This window comes from Olea europaea, chromosome 4 (assembly GCF_002742605.1).
Source record: "Olea europaea var. sylvestris chromosome 4, O_europaea_v1, whole genome shotgun sequence".
Classification (NCBI taxonomy): Eukaryota; Viridiplantae; Streptophyta; class Magnoliopsida; order Lamiales; family Oleaceae; genus Olea; species Olea europaea.
The window spans coordinates 17,517,122-17,537,627 of record NC_036240.1 but is presented as its reverse complement, the minus strand read 5'-3'; the positions used below and the strand labels follow the sequence as shown (position 1 = coordinate 17,537,627).

Below are 20,506 nucleotides of genomic sequence, written 5' to 3'. Positions count from 1 at the left end.
GTAATGAACTGTTTAGAACAATTTTGCCAACATAATGAACTAATGAACCCTTTAGCAAGAGAAAAATGATATGCAGTCGAGATGCAAAGTTGTAAGCAATAACACAGTAGACGTACATTTGTATCGAAGTTTAATACTCGAAAAACAAAATAAAATTAAAAAGAGAAGGGAACATAAATAAGGGTTCTAACTAATAAGAGATGAAAGATGCTTAGATGCATAACGATAAACTCGAGAGGTTATTTCTCTTCATCATCCTCCTCTATCTTAGGTGCCAAGTAGAACCTGAGATGACCCATCTCCGCAATCTTGTATTCTACTACTACTGGAAGCTCTGAAGACAAACTTATAGTAACTGTATTTGACAATGGAGTTCCCTTGGTGAAGGAATTGAAGTACCTCAAAGCAAAAGTCAAGGAAACTGGTTCATTCATCTCTACAATTGTTGCATCCTCCGGCTACATATGGAAAATAAAAAATTAAACGCCTATACCATTTTGTAAAGATGGAACAACAAAATTTATTTTCCATTTTTCTAGACTATTAGGAAAAAAGGGGATGACAGCGACTTTGTACTAACATCACAAAAACACACCTTGTCAACAGTGGTGTTTTGCCTGCACACAACATTGGCTGTTCCAATATCACCACTTGTAGAGAATTTTACACCTTCTTTTGTGACAGAGATAACAACTGCAATAAACAATCAGACCAAAAGTTCAATTCAAAGATTAGTGGCAACTTGTATTGCATATATTAATAATGATTACCTGTGTCACCAATGCTGCTGAGATCTTTACAAATTCTTGCAAACTCAGTGGAAGGCATCCTAACTATAGCATGGTACTCAGCTTCAGGGATCCCAAGATGTTCACTATCAACATCCATGAGCTTCATCTCAAAATCTGAAATCTTATCTTGGGCTGTGATCGAGTGAAATAACCCATAAAACAAGTCAAATGTAAACATCAATGAGGACAAAATCCAAATGCTGAAATATTAGTAAAGAAAATGAGCATATAGCAACATTGAACTTCCAATTTAAAGAACGCTAGTTACACAGCAACCTGAGATCCCAAGAAGAAATCAAAGCTTTCATCAATTTTCAAAAGATCATTACATAATATATATAAAAGAAAAAAATTATACAGCAACGAGAAAAGTGGAAACTAGGTCTTCTTATGGTTCGATTAAAACAAAAAACTGTTGCCAGTCATAGTATTCTTCAACAGTCATGGTTTTCCGTCATTTTGAATTCGTTTCAGCAAACTGTACCGATATGTTATTAATTTTATTTTATTAAAAATATAAGCAGCAAGAAAAAGGTAACTTCGATGCTTCTTTTTTTCTTAAACTCTTCTTTTCCTTTTACCAAATTTGCAACTGCATTGTCACCTCACAAAGTTCAAACGATACTGCCAAACATTCAAATTTATGATGGAAATATATGAACATAATATTCCGTTATTCATATATTCCTCTTTTGAGTATCACAAATTCACTAAAATAAATAAATAAATAAAAACAAATTAGTTTCTTTATATGTATCCACCTAATTTCCAATATCAAGATTTAGGCTAAAGAACAACTCTTTAGGAGGGGAAAAAACCATCAAAAAATACAACACCAAACAATAAACTGAACGCCATGTATGAATTTTAAGCAAATTGACAATGAGAAAACAGAACATATGTACCTAATATTCTTCATGCGGCCAAATTAATTTGTTCACCGTTCGCATTAGTAAATAAATTTTAAATCTTCAGTAACACAAAATCTCCTTTTCTCAAAACAGAACATGAGGGCACAACGAAATGTTCCGGTCAAAAGTAACATCACAATAAACAAAAATCGAGTAAAATTAAGCACATACTGGGGCTTTCAAACATAAAGGTGACAGTGTCACTGCCATCGTCAGCCTTGAGAGTGATAATATCATCGTTGCCAGCACACTTGAGCATTTTAGCCATGTTGTTGAGGTTCATTCCCATGGAGATGTTCCGGTCACATCGGTAATGCTCAAATCCTTCAGATCTGAGAAGTAAAGACACCAGCGCCACATGGCTGCTGTCCATTGCCTGCAGTGAGAATCCCGTTGCCGAACAATCGAAATTGGCATCGGTCACTAGATCCTTTATGGCCTCCAGAACCTTCTTCAACAGGCTACCCTGCACCAGCCTGAGTTCCAGCATTTTCAGTGTGGAATTAGGGTAAGGGATTGGTTTGAAAATTGGAGAGAGAATGAAAGAGTTGGAAATTTTGGAGAGGAAAATTAAGAGGGATTAGGGTTTATATTATAGCCACGATTAGGGCACAGTATTGGCGGGGATGAAAATATCTTAAAATTCCCGCCAATTTTTCGGAATATTGTATTGCCTAAAATTATTATTAATAGCATCATAATTTTATTGTATTTAAAAATCTCATTTTTTTTGCTCATTTATGTTTCTAATTTTTTTTTGATGCATTTTTATTTTCCATAGAATACATCTTGTTCATGATAATGGTCTTTATTCAAAATTTTGAGCCTGTTTGGGAGTGATTTTGAGAATTGATTTTTTGACCGTTAGGAGAAAAGTGGGTTCACCTGTGAAAGAAGAAGTCAAATATGACGGCTGGAATAGTGAAATAACGGTCAAAAAATCAATTTTTTGGGTGAAAAAATCGGGCCCAAACAGGCCCTTAAAAAGTAGGAAAAAAAGAACTTATTATTATGAGATTGTATAACTAAAATAATATGAGCTAAAAGAAATTTGGAAAGAATAGTTTAATAATTACTGCATTCTTAGCTCAACACCATGCTTCTACAAGCCAAGATGATTACTTGCTTTTTTTCGATTCAAGAAGGGTGTATCGATTCCGAGTTAACAAAGTTGTGCACAGAAATTTATTTATTTTTAGTAAACTCAATCGAGCGAAGTCTAAATGATGGATCCATTCCCAAGCTTAAATCAACAACCTTCGATGCATAGACATTTCCTCCACCGGTGCACAGAGATATCATCGAGGTGGTTGCCACACAGGAGTTCCATACATATTTTACAGGCACTCTCTCAAACTTGTTGCCAAATCCTTTAATTATGCTTCTGGAAGCTAGACTCAAATAGAGACTAGAATATATCGTGCTTCTAATTAAATCGTGAGTTTTATACTTTTAGCATTCAATATCCTTGTATTCACATGGTAGCGTGTTAATTAACAAGTTCAATGATTTGATCCCAAGAGATGACAATTCACATGGGGCATCAACTTTCATCAATAAATAAGTGAACCTTGTACTTGACTCTTCTTGAATTCTTCGAACACACTAGGATTATTTTTCGTGAGAATCAAATCATCAACATATACTATCAATATCAATTAGGGGTGTAAGCGGTCCGATTTTATCGATTTTTGACAAATTTTCAAATCCAACCGTTTAAATCGGTTTGAGAAAAACTCAAACCTAAACTAAACAATTTTGAACGGTTTGAAAAAAAAAAACTCAAACCTAAACCTAACGGTTTGATCCAGTTTTAAACCGTCGGTTTCGCCGTATAATTTTTTGTCTGTCTACTTTTATGACATTGATTCATTGAATTTAATATATATTTATATCTTACAAGCTATAAATCTAAAACAATCTAAGCCCTTGTTTGAACCAAATTTTTGGGACAAAAAAAATGAAAATTTAGATCACTATCCCACAAGTCCAACTGTATTTGTTAATCTGTTGTTTCATGCGTGGGACCTAACCTCCTCTCCAACGATCAATTTTCTCAGTATGATAACATGAAAAATATGGCTCGAATAGGGGCTAAATATATCTACTATAAATTTAAATATCTACTAAATCAAAGTAAAATCACAATAAATTAAAACATAGTTTTTTTCATTTTTGTTCACTTTTTTTAGACTAATTACTTTATGATAATGTTACAATACAAGTCTACTAAACGAGATATAAGGTAAAAAAAACATAGTGATATCCAAAAAGATCTCGTGATCATCATATCTGAAAAAATGTTACTGATTAGATAAAGAATAACCAACCAGAATAATAAAGCAATTGTTTATAATATCTAAACATAACAATTACACAAGCTTACGTTTGTATGTTACGAAACGCATTTAATTTTAGATTCTTACCTCAATTTGCTCAAAAAATTATTGATTTGAAACTTTTTTCGTAGTAAATATTATCACCAAAAGCCTAGGATCTCTTTGTCTCCGATTTGGTGTAATGAACTACAATTCAACTTTGAAGAGACGTAAAAAATCTAAAGAAAAAGTGTGTGTTGTCGGTGGCTCAAAACTGTGTCTGGCGTCAGCTAGAGTTTATCTGAATTCTGAAGAGAAAAAAGGATTTTGCTCCGATTTAGTATAATGGACTACAATTCAACTTTGAAGAGGCGTAAAAAATCTGAAGAAGAAGAGTGTATGGTGCTGGTGGCTCAAAAGTGTGTCGGGTGTCAGAGGAAAATGGTTTTTGATAGAGTATGTTAGTTTTGAGATTATTAGATATAAATTAGGATTATTAGGTAATAATAATATATATGTATTAGAAAATTAGAAATTGACAAAAATACCCACAAATGATAAAACTATTGAATTTTACATATTTAGATGAATTTTCAAAAAAAATTATTTTTTTATTCTTATATATTTTTTGCCAATCCGATTTGGTTTTAAACCGCAATTAAAATTCTCAAACCTAAATCAAACCATTTTGACCTGTTTGGTTTGGTTCGGTTCAAAACCATTTCGTTGATCGGGTCCACGTAGTACCAAACCGACGGTTTCTAAAATACGGTTTCTATTCGATTTTTACTTACAGCCCTAGTATCAATAAATATCCATAAGGCACGTTAAGGATATGGTTATCGGGTGCCTGCAGTTTATTTTGATAATTGTTTCATCTACAGGCTACAGCAACTTAATTATTTTACAGAGCTTAATAATCCTTGGAACACAGCACATTTCTCTGCTAATTGTTAAGCTGAAAGTGTGCACTATTTACAGTTATTGCAGAAGCACCAGCAGTACCCTCCAGTCAACAAGAATAAGATCAGTTTTCATGATAACTACAGGCAACAATGCACTTCAGGATTGTTAGGTGTAAAAATTTTGACTCATCGAAGACAGTAAGACTCACAAGAATTAATGTGCTCAATGGAAATTAGACAGGATATATGTGGACGGGACAGCAGAATGAACCTGGATCAGCCTTTTTGGATTGGAAAATTAATGCTAGGAGGGTGAAGGAGATGTAGGATATTATCGAAGAAAAGAGATAGACGGGGAAGGAGAGTGAAAGAGAGGGAGAAAGAGAAGAAGATAGGAGATAGGAAAGGGAGAAAAAAAACAGAGACAGGAGTAGAAAGGGGAGAAGCAGAAATTGGAGAATAAAATTATAGTTTTAATTCTATATCAAGGTTTAACTATTAGAAGCAGAATTATAGAAGACGAAAGAGAGAGAGAGAGAGAGAGAGAGAGAGAGAGAGAGGCAGACGGGAGAGAGGATAGAAGCAGAAATTCGAAGACAGAATTATAGTTTTTATTCAATATCAAAGTCGTAATGATTACAATGCATAAGCTCTCTTTATATAGGGTTTAAACTAATCTAATTTAAGCATGAAAGAACCAATATTAAGATACTAGAAAATTTATAGAATAAAACCCTAATTACTTTTTCTAAATAAGACTCAAAACTTGGGTAAGTCTTCATATAACATATCTATTAGGATCTCCAGCAGAAGGCCTCCAAGTAATTGGATTTTAGAGGAAAAACAAAGGTTTGGGTCTCTTATCAAATGAAAACCATAGGGAAGCATGAAAGCTTTTGATGCTTCCTTGGTTAAGATTCAACAAAAGACAAGAATAAATCCACTGTCTATTTTACTTCAAACAATATGTATAGAAACTCCATAATGCAGGATGCATCCCCTAGACGGTTAGCAACCCAAGTAGTATGTTCCAAAACTAGAAAGACCGTAATCGGCTACCACTTCAACCAATATTGATGATCATGATGATGAGGCCCCTTCTCTCAGATGCAATGGACACAGAGAAGAACAAGTTATGCGCAAGGTTACAGTGAAATTCCCAACCAACACTAGATAAAGGTCATACTATGTAATGCATCAATGGAAGTCAAATAATATTTTACATAAATGACAAGAGAACACTCAGACCATCCTCGGATGGTTGATGTTTTATACACAGAGGCAAGAAATTAGATTCTAGAGATAGGCCACACTATGTAATTCTTCTGTCTCAAACAAATGCTTCTAGAATGAAAATTGATGAAGATAGTTGCAGTTAACTGATACTGAACTGTGCACTATTTACAGTTATTGCAGCATAAGCAGCATTACCCTCCAATCAAAATGAATATGATTAGTTTTCTTGATAACTACAGGCAACAAGGCACTTCAGGGTTGTTAGGTATAAAAATTTTGACCCACCAAAGACAGTAAGAGTCGCAGGAATTAATGTGCTCAATGGAAATTAGGTTGGAACTACGTGAACGGGACTGGCAGATGCAACGGATGTTGAGGAAGACTGACTGGAAGAAAAAATTATTGGCCAGGCTACAGTGAAATTCTCAACCAACACTAGATATAAGTCTTACTATGTAATGCATCAATGGAAGTCAAATAACACTTTACATATATGACAAGTGAACGCTCGGACCACCCTCGGATGATTGATGTTTTATACACAGAGGCAAGAAATTAGACGCTAGATATAGGCCACACTATGTAATGCTTCTAGAATGAAAATTGACGAAGATACTTGCAGTTGACTGATACTGAAGGCCATCAGAACGTAATGCATAGTAATTAAATTACACAGAACATCAACATCTCATCCGACAAAACCACAATATTCTTGTTAAACACTACTTGACATTTAAAGTAGTAGAAATACACTGAAAGCATTCATTCAACACCAAACCCTTTCTCTTGAAGTTCAGAAATAACCTCATTTCTCATCCTCAACCATAGCTTCAAAGCCTCTTGATTAAATTTCTTGTCTTGCAATGCCTTTTGATAATTGTACGAATCCTTATCTGTTTCAATGACCCCTTTTGGCCCAATGGTCGTTCCGATCATGCCACCTTTAGCAATGAAATCCTTCATGGCCTCATCGTCGCCCGGGTAAGGGAACTTTCGGCGCTCGTACAAATGAGCCAGCTCTTTCTCTTCCTTAGGTTTCGGTTTCAGCGTCCACCAACCCAACGGTGAAGTTTCATTCCAAAGCCAGGCCATGCCAAAAAGTGTATATGTGCATAGCAGTGCCTTGCCCACTTGCTTCCAGAAATAATGGTCTTCTTTACCTAAACCGACTTTCTTCAGGAATTTCTCGGCATTGAATGATTTCACCATTGACATACCTGGAAAAATAATATTGGCAGAACTATAAACATACTCAACTGTTTACACATATCTCAACCGAGGCATTTTGTCGAACAGTTCAAAGGCGGCATACAATAAAGAAAACAAAAATTAGAAGGCGAAAAAAATTACTTTAAATTAGACATTTAATTAAATTGAAATTATTCCATTAAATTCGGGAAGAATAGGTGTAACAGTGACCTTGAAAAATCGTAAAAATTGAACATAACATCATTTGGGAACTGGGATTAATTTTTTAGAATACGAAATCGTGGTTGGAGTTCTTATATAGACTTTTACCTGCTTTGGCATCTTGGAATCGTCTACGAACCATTGAGGAAATTCTTGATCAACCCGAAGTTGTCGGCTTGCCGTGGCTTCAGTGGCTGATTTTTATTTCTTGGTTGCTAATATCACTAATCTTTTGGAAGAGTTTCACTTAAGCCCCCAAACTTCAATTTTATTTAATTAAGTAACCAGAGTTTCATTTCATTTCCATTTGCAAACAGTGCTATTATCTCCTAGAAAATTTAACAGAGAATGCTGATGTGGCACACTTCTTATTGAAGTAGCAAGTAAAATTGAAACACGCTGAAGACGATAAAAGATTTTTTATTTAAGCAAATAAAGTTTGATTTCTTTGTATTTTTGTTGTTTTTTCTTCTAATGAATGCTAAATGAGTCACATTATAAGGGTCATTTTAGTCCCTGATAGAATTTTTATTTTTTTATTAATAGTAAATTTTTGAAGAATGTGTGGTTAAAAAGTAAAAAAATATTTTAAAAAAAGTAATAATTTTAAAATAATGGTTGTCAAATAGGACTTAATATTAAGCATAATACTTGTTTGATAGGGATTTTAATAATTTATTTTTTGACCGTTAGAGATAAAGTGAGTTCTACTTATGAAAGAAGAATTCAAAAATGACAACTATAATAGTGAAATAACAATCAAAAAATTGATTTTAAATAGCTTTTTAGCTGTACCAAACAAGTTCAAAAACTTTTATTCTTATATAATCCAATGAGCAAAATAAAAAAAGGGTAATTGACACAAAACGTCCTTACCTTTTATGTCTATTGTAGAAAATATCTCTACATTTTATTTTTTGACATTTTTGCTCTTATTTCCACATTTCTTGGTGCTGAACGACATTTTCATCAATTTTGGACAATTTTACCCTCTATTCAAATAAAACGAAATGAAAAGAAAGGAAAAAACAAATAACTAATTGCAACTACAACCCCCAATTTTTAAAAAACTACAAATCAATCACAGATATTATTAATTTAATTTTTTATTAAATTGATATTATAATAGAAACAACAAATTAAACGTATTAATTTGAAAATTTAAAACTTAAATTATTTATTTTCCAACAGGTTCAACAATCTCCACTGGCTTGGAGGAATTTCCCATTTGCTGGGTCTTCATGGAACACAAGGACAAGCTGCATTTCGGGAGGAGGGGACAATGGGAGTTGAATCAAATTTTGTTGTACCTATACAGAGCCAAGTGCTTAAGGAAGACTTGTATCAACAACATTATTCATGGTTTCTATTGTTTGGTTGCTCGTGTTGGGGAACAAATTGGAATTGTTGCCGTGATTTGCCATAATCTGATTAATTCTTGAAGCCCACTTCTTATTACAGCAGAAAATAATGAATGTACATGCACCTCCGGCCAGGATTTTTATAGTTACAAAATATCCCTAATCAACGCAATAAAGAAGATAACGATTGTGATTTTGTATAATAATATTTTGGAAAATATTTTCTTTATCTATGGTGTGATCTCCTGTAGAGTTTTTTGGGAGTAGCTTATGGTTGTAGATGATTTCCTCCGTTATCCTAGAAAGTCACAATTTTTTAAAAATTGGGGGCTGTGGTTGCAATTAATTATTTGTTGTTTCCTTTCTTTTCTTTTTGTTTTATTTGAATGGTGGGTAAAATTGTCAAAAATTGATGAAAATGACGTTTAGCGCCAAGAAATGTGAAAATAAGGGCAAAAATGTCAAAAAATGAAATGTATGAACATTTTTTACAATATATAAGAAAGGTAAAAACGTTTTGTGTCAATTAACCAAATAAAAAACATTGTACCTTTGGGCAAAACCATGTTTGCAAGTTGTTGGCAACCCCATTTTAGACACCCGTGCTTTACGGTACACTCTAATTCAGATTTTTGAATGTTGAGAGCCCAAATCAGTGAAATCACAATTGGGCCTAAGCTTGTCACTGTCTATGATTTAAATTCAAATGTAAAATGTTAAAATATATGTGTGTGTGCGAAGGGGTAAAAACAAAATAAAATTGAGCTTATCCAAATCAAGGCATTCTATCTATTCAAGGTGGCAAACTCATATAGATAATAAACAAGGGGACATTTGAATTCGACTGATAAATTGAATAAATGATCGTAGCCCTTTATTTAATAGTCTATATTTATATGATCTTTAAAATATATACACATTTAAAGACATCTCAATAAAAGTTTTTATAGATTTAGACCGTCAAATTAACTTAGGGTAAGGATTAAAATTATTACTTAATAGATCTAGATATCTGAATTAACTCGGAGTAATTGACGGGTTATAATCATTTGTTAAATTCATTAATAGAACGAACGGTCTCCAACAAATAGTTACACCTATAGCATAAAAAGTATTTTATATAAATGACAACATTGGATGTGCAGTTGTGTAATGTAGTGAAGCCTAAATGCATTGATTCGGCACTGTCTCATTGTTCAATAAAGTTGGAATGTATTTTTATTCAGTGAACAATATGATAGTAATTCATTTATCCCTAAATTAGTGAAAATTACCCAAATTACACTTTCGATATTACTAGATACGAAGCTTCGTCAAAAAATATCCATAGTATTACATTATTATTTTAATATTCAAATAATCTAAGTTTTTTTTTTTTTTTCTTTCTTTTTTTAACTTGCCAATGCAAGATAATGACTTGTTTAAGCGTTGATACCTATCCCCTATTTTATGGAAATTAAAATCTAATGTTTAGTAAATTTTAATAAAAATTAATGAAATATGTAATTAACAAGTTGTAAAATCTAACTTTGATTTGGATTTAAACCGTAATAAATGATGCAAGAGTCCAACCAATGGGGTGATTCAGTGATTGCAATATTGCGCGCATGAAGGTTGATGCACACGCATACACGCTTACCGGAGTGCCCAATCACATGCTCATGCTGTATTGACTTTTACAAATAAGAGAACAAACGAACCGGTCCACACCCAATAGGAATCTTTCCTTTAATGGAAACAAGTTGCCAACGCATGCAATTATTATCATATTGTGAAATGTGTAGTCCCTATCATTTCTCACACACTCCGACCCAACCCTTCCATCAGTTAAGGGCCAATTGCGATTTTCGGATAATAATTTATAAACAACAATATTTTCACATATATAAAACTAAAAATCTATTTGATTGCAAATATGAAATTTGAATGAAAAGAAAACAAATTTTAGGGAATTGAATTGTCTAAAAATTGTCAATTATTGTATTTGATTGGTATAATTTTTCATACAAAAAAGTTAAAATAAAAGTATTTTTTGGGTTCGTTTGACTTTATTTTACATGAAAATTATCAATTAAAGGGATAAAATTTACTGGTATTGGGAATGAAATTTGTTTTCATTGCCAAAAAAAATTTCAAGAAAATCATCTATCTTTTGGTGTTCGTTTGACTTTGTTTTACATGAAAATTGTCAATTAAAGGAAAAAAAATTACAATTAGGGATAGAATTTGTTTCCATTGCCACAAAAAAACGAAAATAAAAAATCGGCCAGCAACCTAGAAAATGAATTATCACCTCAATTTGGTGGATAATGGTTTAGGTGGCATCAAAGTTGGAAAATGAATTCCCTAGAAAAAAAACCTATAAAACATCCAATTTTGGTTTTGGGTAGAAATCAAATTCCATTTTCTATGGAATTCATACCTATCAAACATGGCCTGATAGTATTTAATTTATCGTACCAAATATATACTTTTCATTTTTGGTAGTCTCGTCATCAGTTTTGTGATTTATACATCATCTTTCAATGCAAATCACATAACTAACAACTTAATCGTGTCATACGAAATTACGGTTCGACACGTCTTGTGGTATTTTATGAATAAAACCTGTTTCTCAATTTATATATATAAATATAAAGAATTAAATTTTGGTTGTTGCATTATATTGTTATTCTTGGTAGGAGTTGGAGAGCCAACCACTAAGTGCATTCATGTGCAAGATGGAGCCAACCATTTTTTTATTATTTATTATTTTTTATTTTTGTTTGGGGGAGCGGGGGGGGGGGGGGTCACGTTCAAAAATTAAAATATTAGTCTTGTATCTAATTTAGAATTTCACTGAAATGTATGGGGAACAATTAGACAACCAATACATAAAGTATAGCCAAAACCATGTTCCCAATGAAGGATCTTGCATCAAGGATTTTTGTTTTATTCTTTTATATGTAATCACAAATTGTAATTAGTTCAAGTGTTTTTGTACTGGTATTGTTATGTAGTTATTAATGCGACGTGAATAATTTTGCCAACTCTAAAATTAATTTATAGACAACGTAACTTAGTAAAAATTATTTATAAATCGAAACAACTTTCAATCGAGAAATAAAGACACCCTCTTCCTATGTAGTTCACTTATTCTCAGTGCTTTATCATTTCTATATGCTTTTAGAAATGGAGAGGGAGGTTTTCAGTAGACTTACTTGTAGGAACTCATGATTCTTGATCTTTTCTTTCTTTCAATGACGAGGTTTAGGACTTTGTTCCATATAGATAGATGGCTATGAACTAGGTCACTTAGCTAAGATTCAACTCGTTACAATCACTGAACAATTTAAATTTAAGATATGATATACTCAAATTCTACATACTTACATCATGAAATATATAGCTTTTGGTAATAATTGCCAAGTACTTAAATAAGTGGTAGATCTTAAGTTTTTATTTAAGCCTCATTTTTTAAAAATAAAATATATTATTTGATGTGTTAAAGAGACTCTTTTTGCTGATTATTTTACGCGTAGTTGCTATTATTTCACTTGTAATCTATATTTGTGCTGATTATTTTACAACAAAGACATTGCTGACTTCTTAAAGTCTGTCCACTACCTTAAATGGCACGCATTTCACTAACTTCATAATTGTAAAGTGTAAATTTTAGCCTCCACTTTCCTAAAAAGGTTGAACCCCAATTTTAAGGGTGCCTCATCGCCCCTATCCTGAAGTATCGTGAGGGAGGTAAATCGCAGGTTATGCCTCCAAGGGTACAGGGTAAAAGGTTGCTTGTATACTTGCACTTACCCAAGAGTCAAATCTATATTGGTTCGAACCCTTGACGCAGAAGCCTCAAGTAAAGTTGGATTTCTCCACCCTCCCCTTTTACCACTTGGAGATGTACCCTGGGGGCTTACCCTCCACTTTCCTGCTTCTGTTTCATGCAGCAAAAGTGTTAATCATTCTATATATTTATTAACTAATTATTGGTTTAATTTAAAATTTTTTTAAAAATTAGAATCAATTCAGTTCTATAGTTACCATCAGAATAGGATTAAAATAGTCTGGTCCTCGATTTTAAGGTTTAGGAACACAAAATTTAACAAGAACTCTTGATCTAATGGTCCGACTTATTATTCTATTTAAATCACTTTCCCGAGTCGTAGAGCAACTTATTAGATTAACTTTGTACTTTCGTCAATGATGCATATTCTGTATAATGAAAGGGTTCGATCAAACAATTAAATTTCAATCCAAATTTAATTATCCAACTTACTTAAATACAACTAGACATTACCTTGACTCATTAGCCTAGTTTTGAGTGTTTAGCCTTTCTTGATACTAGATCCCTATTTGGTTAAGCTAAAAAAAGTCCATTAATTTTAAGTCAAAATCATTAATAATTTTAATAATACATTCGATAAAACTTGCAACTTTTCACTCACACATTTCATCAATATTTCTAAAAATCTACCGAAAGTCTGAATCTTATCTAAATTAAACAGTGGTTAGGTAATCTGGCTGGTCAATGCCTTTCAATTCTTACACATGCTTGTGTAGGATCAATTATCAAGAGATATGTCTTTTATAGGTGGTCGAGTTGGTGGATTAGGTGAGCGCGAAGACTTCTGGTCACGAGTTCGATTCTCCCTACAAACACTTTCTCCGTCGAGCCTGTCGTACAGGGTTTGCCTAGTGCAATTTACTTTGTTGGCATGGTTTGCAGGCTATTGAGTCAGTTCTAGAGTTTATCCAGTGCGCACTCGAAGGGTAGCGACTATAAATTCCCCCATCATTAAAAAAATAAAATAAAAAATATCAAGAGATCTAAAGAATCAAATTTGAATGCAATTACGTGTATTTCAGAAATATTTGATTTTCTTTTCCCAAACTGTTCAAATTGGATATTATTGGAGAATCTCATTGGGACTTCTTTTCTATGTTCTTGTCCAATAATGCAGCAAGTGGTCTTATTCCTGTCCCGGAAAGGACACCTGCAGAATGGGGATTGGGTACTCTTTTTTACATTTTTATTTCTTTATTTCCAATGTGGTCCTCCAAGGGTATACAAATTGGCCACGATGTTATTTAATTCTTATGCTGTCACATTGAATAGAGGTTTCGACCACCGAGGCATAGGGTATACCTAATAATTAAGGGGTGGGCCGATGGCAAAAAAGAGAGCATATTACATGTGACCAAAACGACTCGGAAATTTGAGCTGCAACTGTCCAAATACATTCAAAAGCGTGAGTATGGAACTTCAATCATTGTGACAATGAATTTTTGGTACCCATGAAATTAACTATAAAGTTGCATATCGTTCGTGGAAGTTTTAGTGTCGGTTTTCAAATAGTTATTTGCTCGAACAGGTTGATGTTTTTGGGAAACGGATAAGTTATGTTCTTGAATTGTACTAGTTTTTTCTCTTGAGTTATAGCACGAGAGCAGGTGCATCGAGCAAGAGTAGGTATTTAAATAAAAGTTTTGTCATTTTAGTAAGGCCAAGAAAAATCTCCATCATTATCCTAAAACAAGAATGAATTTCATTCCTTTCGGGTGGAATCATAAACTTGATTCTGAATAATATAGAGTGAACTGCATTTGTGACATGAGTTATAATTTTTTAGTAAAGTGGTGACTGTTGACCCCAAAAAGTATTGCCAACAGATGCCGATCCCACCGCGCACACGTGGACGAATGTCCAATACGCTAAGACATGTAGACAGTCTAAAATGAGCGGTTCTAAGGGCGTGGGAGTAGCCCAACGACGCGGGACAGTGACGTTCGAAATCCAACGAGTTGTTCGTGATCCGATTGTACAATAATTACCAACCGGTGTTCGTAAATGTGCATATAAATGTGTATAAACACGATTTGTGTATTGCAAGTGAGTGAGAGAGAGTTGAGTAAAATATAGTTCTTTGTATTGATTCTTGCATTAGCCTTTTGATGTTACACAAGGGAAGTATTTATAGTGATATATGTGAAATGAGAGCCCTTGGATGAGATGGCACGTGGCCTCATCTCTTTAATTTAAACATCCCATCCTAGGCATGGGGTTTGACTTGCTAGCTTGTTGCGCATTTATTGCTTTGTGCAGAGCCTCCATACTAGTGACAAGATTTGACCTTTATACTTATAACAAACGTTCCATCAATCATTCGAATAAGATCTTTATGCAGACGATCTCTTGGGGGAAGTGAACATGGAGGACACTCCTTTGTGGTTCGGAGGCTCCTGTGTCTGCTTCAGGGCTTCGGCCATTTCACACAATACTTCCGCTTGAGGGCTTCAGCTATCTTCAACTAAATTCAGCATCATGGCTTCGGTTCATGGGTTTCGGCGTGTGGACCTCAGGTACGTTTACAGGCCTCGATAAAAAAGGAGCCTCGGCTGGTGGATTTCGACTTGAAGGGCTTCGAAATTGCCCACCTCGACAATCTATGCCACCTCGGCTGGAATGCCACATGGTTCGCCCTGAGTGGGCCATAATGGCCCAGGTGAATTGGCCAAGTATGACCACACACAACAGTGACAATACCTTATATCAGTTGATATTAGAGTTGAAGATCCAACGTGAGAATTGATACTGGAACACTTACGTAGAGTAATTAGATAATGTAAGACATATTTGAAATGGTGGTGAGCCTAAAACAGTGGATTTTAAGGAGATTCTCATGCTTGATCTTGATAAAATAGAGTGAATTGTATTTGTGTCATGAATTACAACTTTTAATTAAAATGTTGACAATACTCTACCTAAAAAAACACTAAAAATTTTAGAAAGAGCTGGAATCCATTATATGCTTCCCAGTCCCACCCATGTAATCTAATTCGGAGTGACAATCGATGATGGAATGTTGTTAGTTTTTCAGTCCCTCTTTTTTGAATGAATTCATTTGTGCTAATGGTACTCTTAGAAAGTCAATTTTTATGCATTTATGACCTCGGAGAGGCCTATGGTGGAAGTGGCTTCTCTTCTTGATTGGGTAGAGTTGTTGATGGGTCGTGTTAAACGTTTTTCCATTTTTAAAAGAGAATAGTTGATTATTTGTTTGATCATTTTAAAAAGTGTTAGTCACGTGACAATTTAAATTTAGTCCCTGTTTGACAACCATACTCTTAAAAAAATAGTTTTGAATAGTGATTTTTAGGAGAATATGAGGTTAAAAAGTATGAAAATTTTTTGATTTTACGCGCAAGATATTTTATTTTGTGATTGTGTGATTGAAAATAAGTATGTAGAAAAAAAGATTGAAAAATATGGTCGTCAAATAGGCGTTTAAAGTATGTTGATTATATTTTACTTTTGTATACAATGGCTTAATGTACTTCAAGTTCTCAAACTTTAATTATTATTGTATTTATGTCCTTAATGTTTTTCATCTCCTTTTTATTTTTAACCATTATTAGCATATCTTATCCTTGATAAAAAAAAAAAAAAATTGTTCAATAAACCTATTAGTATGACGTCAAAAGACTCATTTGCCCCACAAATTTTTAAATAACCATAAGAACAACAAAAAGAAAATCAAATATGTCTTTCCCTAATTCTAAATTCCTACTATATACCCAACTTCAGGAACCGAATGGGTTGGTTAATGAAAGATTAATAATAAAAAAATCACGGTAAAAAGGAGTTAGAAATATAAATGCAATAATAAATAAAGATCGAAAACTTCATTGCAATCAATCCTTAATATAACAACATAAATTAATCCCACTTTTGGGGTATATAAAAAATAAAAATCGAATTTTAGTAGAATTTGATCAAAATTGATCGGATACATGGTTGAAAAATTATGATTCCATTATGAAATTAAATCTAATTGTTAACATTAACTTAATTTTATTTAATATTTTAATTGAACCAAACATGAGCACCCATTCTAGTAAACCATAATGCACACCAATGGAGACAGCTTATGTGGATTCAACCAAGTCTAGTCCATTTTATATTTATCCCTATAAAGTGAGGTGAGAGTTTTCCAAAGGGTGAGTAAAGGGTGGAAGTGGAGTAGTTGGTCACATCAGTAGGTGCCCTTTGGTTCGACATTAGAGTTAATATTTCACTCTCCCTATAACTCCTCTGCTATCCCTTTCTAATTTTCCTCGAGGAAGGAGGGAAAACTGAAATCCAATTTTTTTTTTTTCTAAATCAAAACACTAACTACATAGAAATGTAGTAGGCCATCCACTCATTTTAGTTGCCCTCATTTCTTATAAACTTTTTTTCAAATTTATTTTCAATCACATATATAATGAAATCTACAACTTTTATCAAATTTTCAATCAAATATTTCATTAATTTTTATCAAAATCTACCAAAAATTTAATTTTTATCAAAACGCAAAGAGGGACTTAGTGTACGAAGCTTTCCAAATTTGACCGTGTTAATTTCATACAAATTTCGATTCTAGCTATAGAAGCAAATGTATACGGACTCATAAAAGGACACCAGCAAATCATGAGGTTGATAATAAAAAGTCAAGCCAAGATTCGTCGACATGATCGAAATAGAAATTCATCTCTAATACAAGCTAATAGAAATTCTATCAAGGTAACGAGACAAATGATAAAAAGCGACCTGATCTATAATTTCATCAAGATACACGTGCCCTGTTAGATATGGCGACTCACCAAATTTTTCATTTGTTATTTACTTTTATATTTTTTTATGCAAATTTAGATGTGATTTAAGATAGCTAAAAATTATTAATGGCTTATAGATAAACATGTTAGGTATTAATTATGAACACGTGTGTCTATTCGTTAGATATCAATATCATTAGATTAGGAAAAAAATCGAAAAATCAACCAAACCAGGTAATTGGTTTTATTTGATTTTCTTTTAACACAATCAAGTGGGTTGGTCCAATCATGGTTTGAAGTCTCGAACATTGGTTAATCGGATCAACCCAACCCACTCATACATTTACCATTTTTTTTTTAATTTTTTTAAGAAAAATAAAAATCAAAAGATAAGTCATGATCTCATAACTATATCTCAATTCTCTCTAGTCTATCATGTTGTCGATAAGTAATAGCACTGAGAATTTCCTTTGACAGTCTCATTATGTTATACTTTACATTTTTCCCTACTCAAGTAGTCAGACTAGATAAAAAAGCAACAAAATTTCTAAGTTTTTTGTTGATATATCTCTATTTACTCGATTCTATTTGATAGTCAATAGTTCTTATAATATAAAATTATTTGGTTATTTTAGCTCTTGTAATCTCAGCAAACCAAAAACTCGGACAATTCTTTTTAAAAAAATTCAATTTAGACTAAAAGTCCGAACCAAACTTATTTGGTTTGGTTCAGTTTAAGAGTTAGAATGGGTTGGTGTGGATTAAAATTTATCCAAATCGACTAATTTGATTTTGATTTCAGGTTGGAGTCGAAACCGACCTAAATCAAACTGCACCTAGACCTAAATATCGTGTAGATCAATAATTTTCAACTTGGATGCCGTTTATATTTCACAAAATGTATTAGAAATGTCCTAACTGTAAGGAGATGAAACTTACGTTCTGAACAAAATCTTTCAAACGTTAATTTGCTTCTTGTAATGATCCAATCTCCTAAAGTTGGAATAACTTTTGAGATAAGTATAAAAAATACTTTTACTCCTTTTCATTTTGTATCCAAATAAAAAGTAGTCAGCTATAAAAAGCCGTTGGACTTGTATGAGTTGAGACTGCGATGGAGGGTGTTATATTTCTCCGACACCATTTCGATAACCAAACGAACCTTGCTTAGCGTGCAGGAAAAGTGTTGCCAAGGTCATTACAGAGAGGATGTCGAATCATTACATTGGACACTGGAAAAAAAAAAATTATTCGACTACACAAGTGCTGCCAGCACACACCTGTGCAACCCCTGTAGGTTATTTCCCTGTAGATGATCATACACGTATATAATGATGTACACACGAATTTACATCTCTCTCACATGAAGAGTCCTTACATACAATAAATTATGGGTGAGCCCTCCTCCACATGCGAGAGGTATATCCCAATGCGTACACATCAAGGTATACAAGCGGCATTACCCTTCCTTTGTACCTAACCAAACAATGTGAAATGGCAGTGGTGGGCAGTAGGCTACACAGAAGAGAGTAGAGCATGATTTTTACCCAGTGCAACAGGGTTCAAGCCATGCATCTTACGTGGCGACATTTGTTGCATGATTGGGTCCCTCATTTTTGGAGCTGTGCCCAGTGTGAATTCCTTTTTCAGTAATTAATGCGAATCGAAAATGGCGCCGTGGTCCCGTCCTGCATCTCATCTTGACATTTGATCTGCACCGTTATTTGGCAGCTTCTGTTTGGATCCAATGCCCCCAAAAATGCTAAATATAATAATATTGCTTTCAATTTAAATTAATTTTTTTCATCAAAATACGTTTTCCAACAATAATTTGACTACACTTTAACCACACATTTTTTAATAAAATAATATTACACGTAAATTTATGATTTTTTTATTTTTTAACCACACATTTTTCATCAATACACTATTTAAAAATATATTTTTTCACAAGAATGAGGCTAAAACAAGGGCTAAATATCTAATAGTTAGTTTTTTTTTTTTTAAATTATGTAATACAACAAAAGCAATATTTTATTTTGATTAATTTTGAATAAATTGTTAATTTTTGGACAACATAGTTCCATGTTTGGTTTGGATAAAAATTAGACGTCTAGTGGATTTCGATAAAAGTTAGTAAAATGTGTGACTGAAACTTTGCAGATCCCATAAATTATGTAGTTGAAAATGAGTTTCAAAAAATGAGACTAAACAAGGGCATACTTTTTTCCGTCTTCATTGCCAATGTTGACATTGGCAAGGAAAATATTTCTTGAAAGTGTTTAAAACATGCACATCAAATTTACTCACGGCGGACATGCCAAACTAAATTAATGATGGATCATTGACTATTTTATTGATGAACAATAATATTGACTTTGTTGATCGCATGAGAAATTGTGTAAAATGAATCACTATTAAGAAATAAGTGCATGACAAAAAGTGCTTTCCGCACACCATACTTTGGAGATGTACGTCTATCAAAGCATAATATCCCATAGTTAACTAGGTTATCAATGTAATATTATGTTTCGATAGAGATATGAGTTTTGTATAATATTATCAGTGACAACATGCCTGCTTGGTATACTACAAAACTCGTGTCTACACTTGCTTCTGTTGAAGTATGGTATCCCATAATATCATATGATTTTCAAGATTAGTCTTCAACTACTTCATACACTAGTTAGGACATTCTTGAAGTTTAGAAACATTGGACCTCCCAAATTATGTCCAACAGCTTTGAAGATTTCGTTGTTAATGCTTGTTCTTGCAAACGAGTCAATATCCAATGACTCAGTCTAAGATGATTGATATTCAATCGTTGATGTAGAATGACTCGTGACTTTTAGAATTGCGTCACAGTAAGGATCATAGGATCATACAATATTTATACTTTAATAAAGAGCATTGAAAGGATACATTTTTTCAACTGGGGGCAGGGGCATACCATCTAGGAGTTACATTCTTAATAGTATTTGAACGTAA

General features: G+C 33.2%; 2 protein-coding genes across 2 annotated transcripts; both read right to left on the bottom strand.

Moving 5' to 3' along the window:
• Positions 1-11: 11 nt before the first annotated feature.
• On the bottom strand, positions 12-2,286 carry LOC111393858 (proliferating cell nuclear antigen). Its single transcript, XM_023019604.1, has 4 exons — positions 1,874-2,286; positions 771-923; positions 596-693; positions 12-458 (listed from the first exon to the last, which is right to left on the bottom strand). Exons 1-4 carry the CDS (start codon positions 2,190-2,192, stop codon positions 240-242), a joined length of 789 nt encoding a protein of 262 aa, XP_022875372.1. The 5' UTR covers positions 2,193-2,286; the 3' UTR covers positions 12-239.
• A 4,497-nt stretch (positions 2,287-6,783) lies between these two features.
• LOC111393856 lies at positions 6,784-7,784 on the bottom strand. The gene is made up of 2 exons (XM_023019597.1): positions 7,680-7,784; positions 6,784-7,378 (listed from the first exon to the last, which is right to left on the bottom strand). Exons 1-2 carry the CDS (start codon positions 7,711-7,713, stop codon positions 6,924-6,926), a joined length of 489 nt encoding a protein of 162 aa, XP_022875365.1. The 5' UTR covers positions 7,714-7,784; the 3' UTR covers positions 6,784-6,923.
• Positions 7,785-20,506: the final 12,722 nt, after the last annotated feature.

Coding starts and splice junctions, on each gene's coding strand:
- LOC111393856 (XM_023019597.1), bottom strand. CDS start 7,713: ATGGTTCGTAGACGATTCCAAGATGCCAAAGCAG. Junction 7,379..7,679: donor ATTCCAAGATGCCAAAGCAG/GTAAAAGTCTAT, acceptor TTATTTTTCCAG/GTATGTCAATGGTGAAATCA.
- LOC111393858 (XM_023019604.1), bottom strand. CDS start 2,192: ATGCTGGAACTCAGGCTGGTGCAGGGTAGCCTGTTGAAGAAGGTTCTG. Junction 694..770: donor CAGCAGCATTGGTGACACAG/GTAATCATTATT, acceptor TGTTTATTGCAG/TTGTTATCTCTGTCACAAAA. Junction 459..595: donor AAAACACCACTGTTGACAAG/GTGTGTTTTTGT, acceptor TTCCATATGTAG/CCGGAGGATGCAACAATTGT.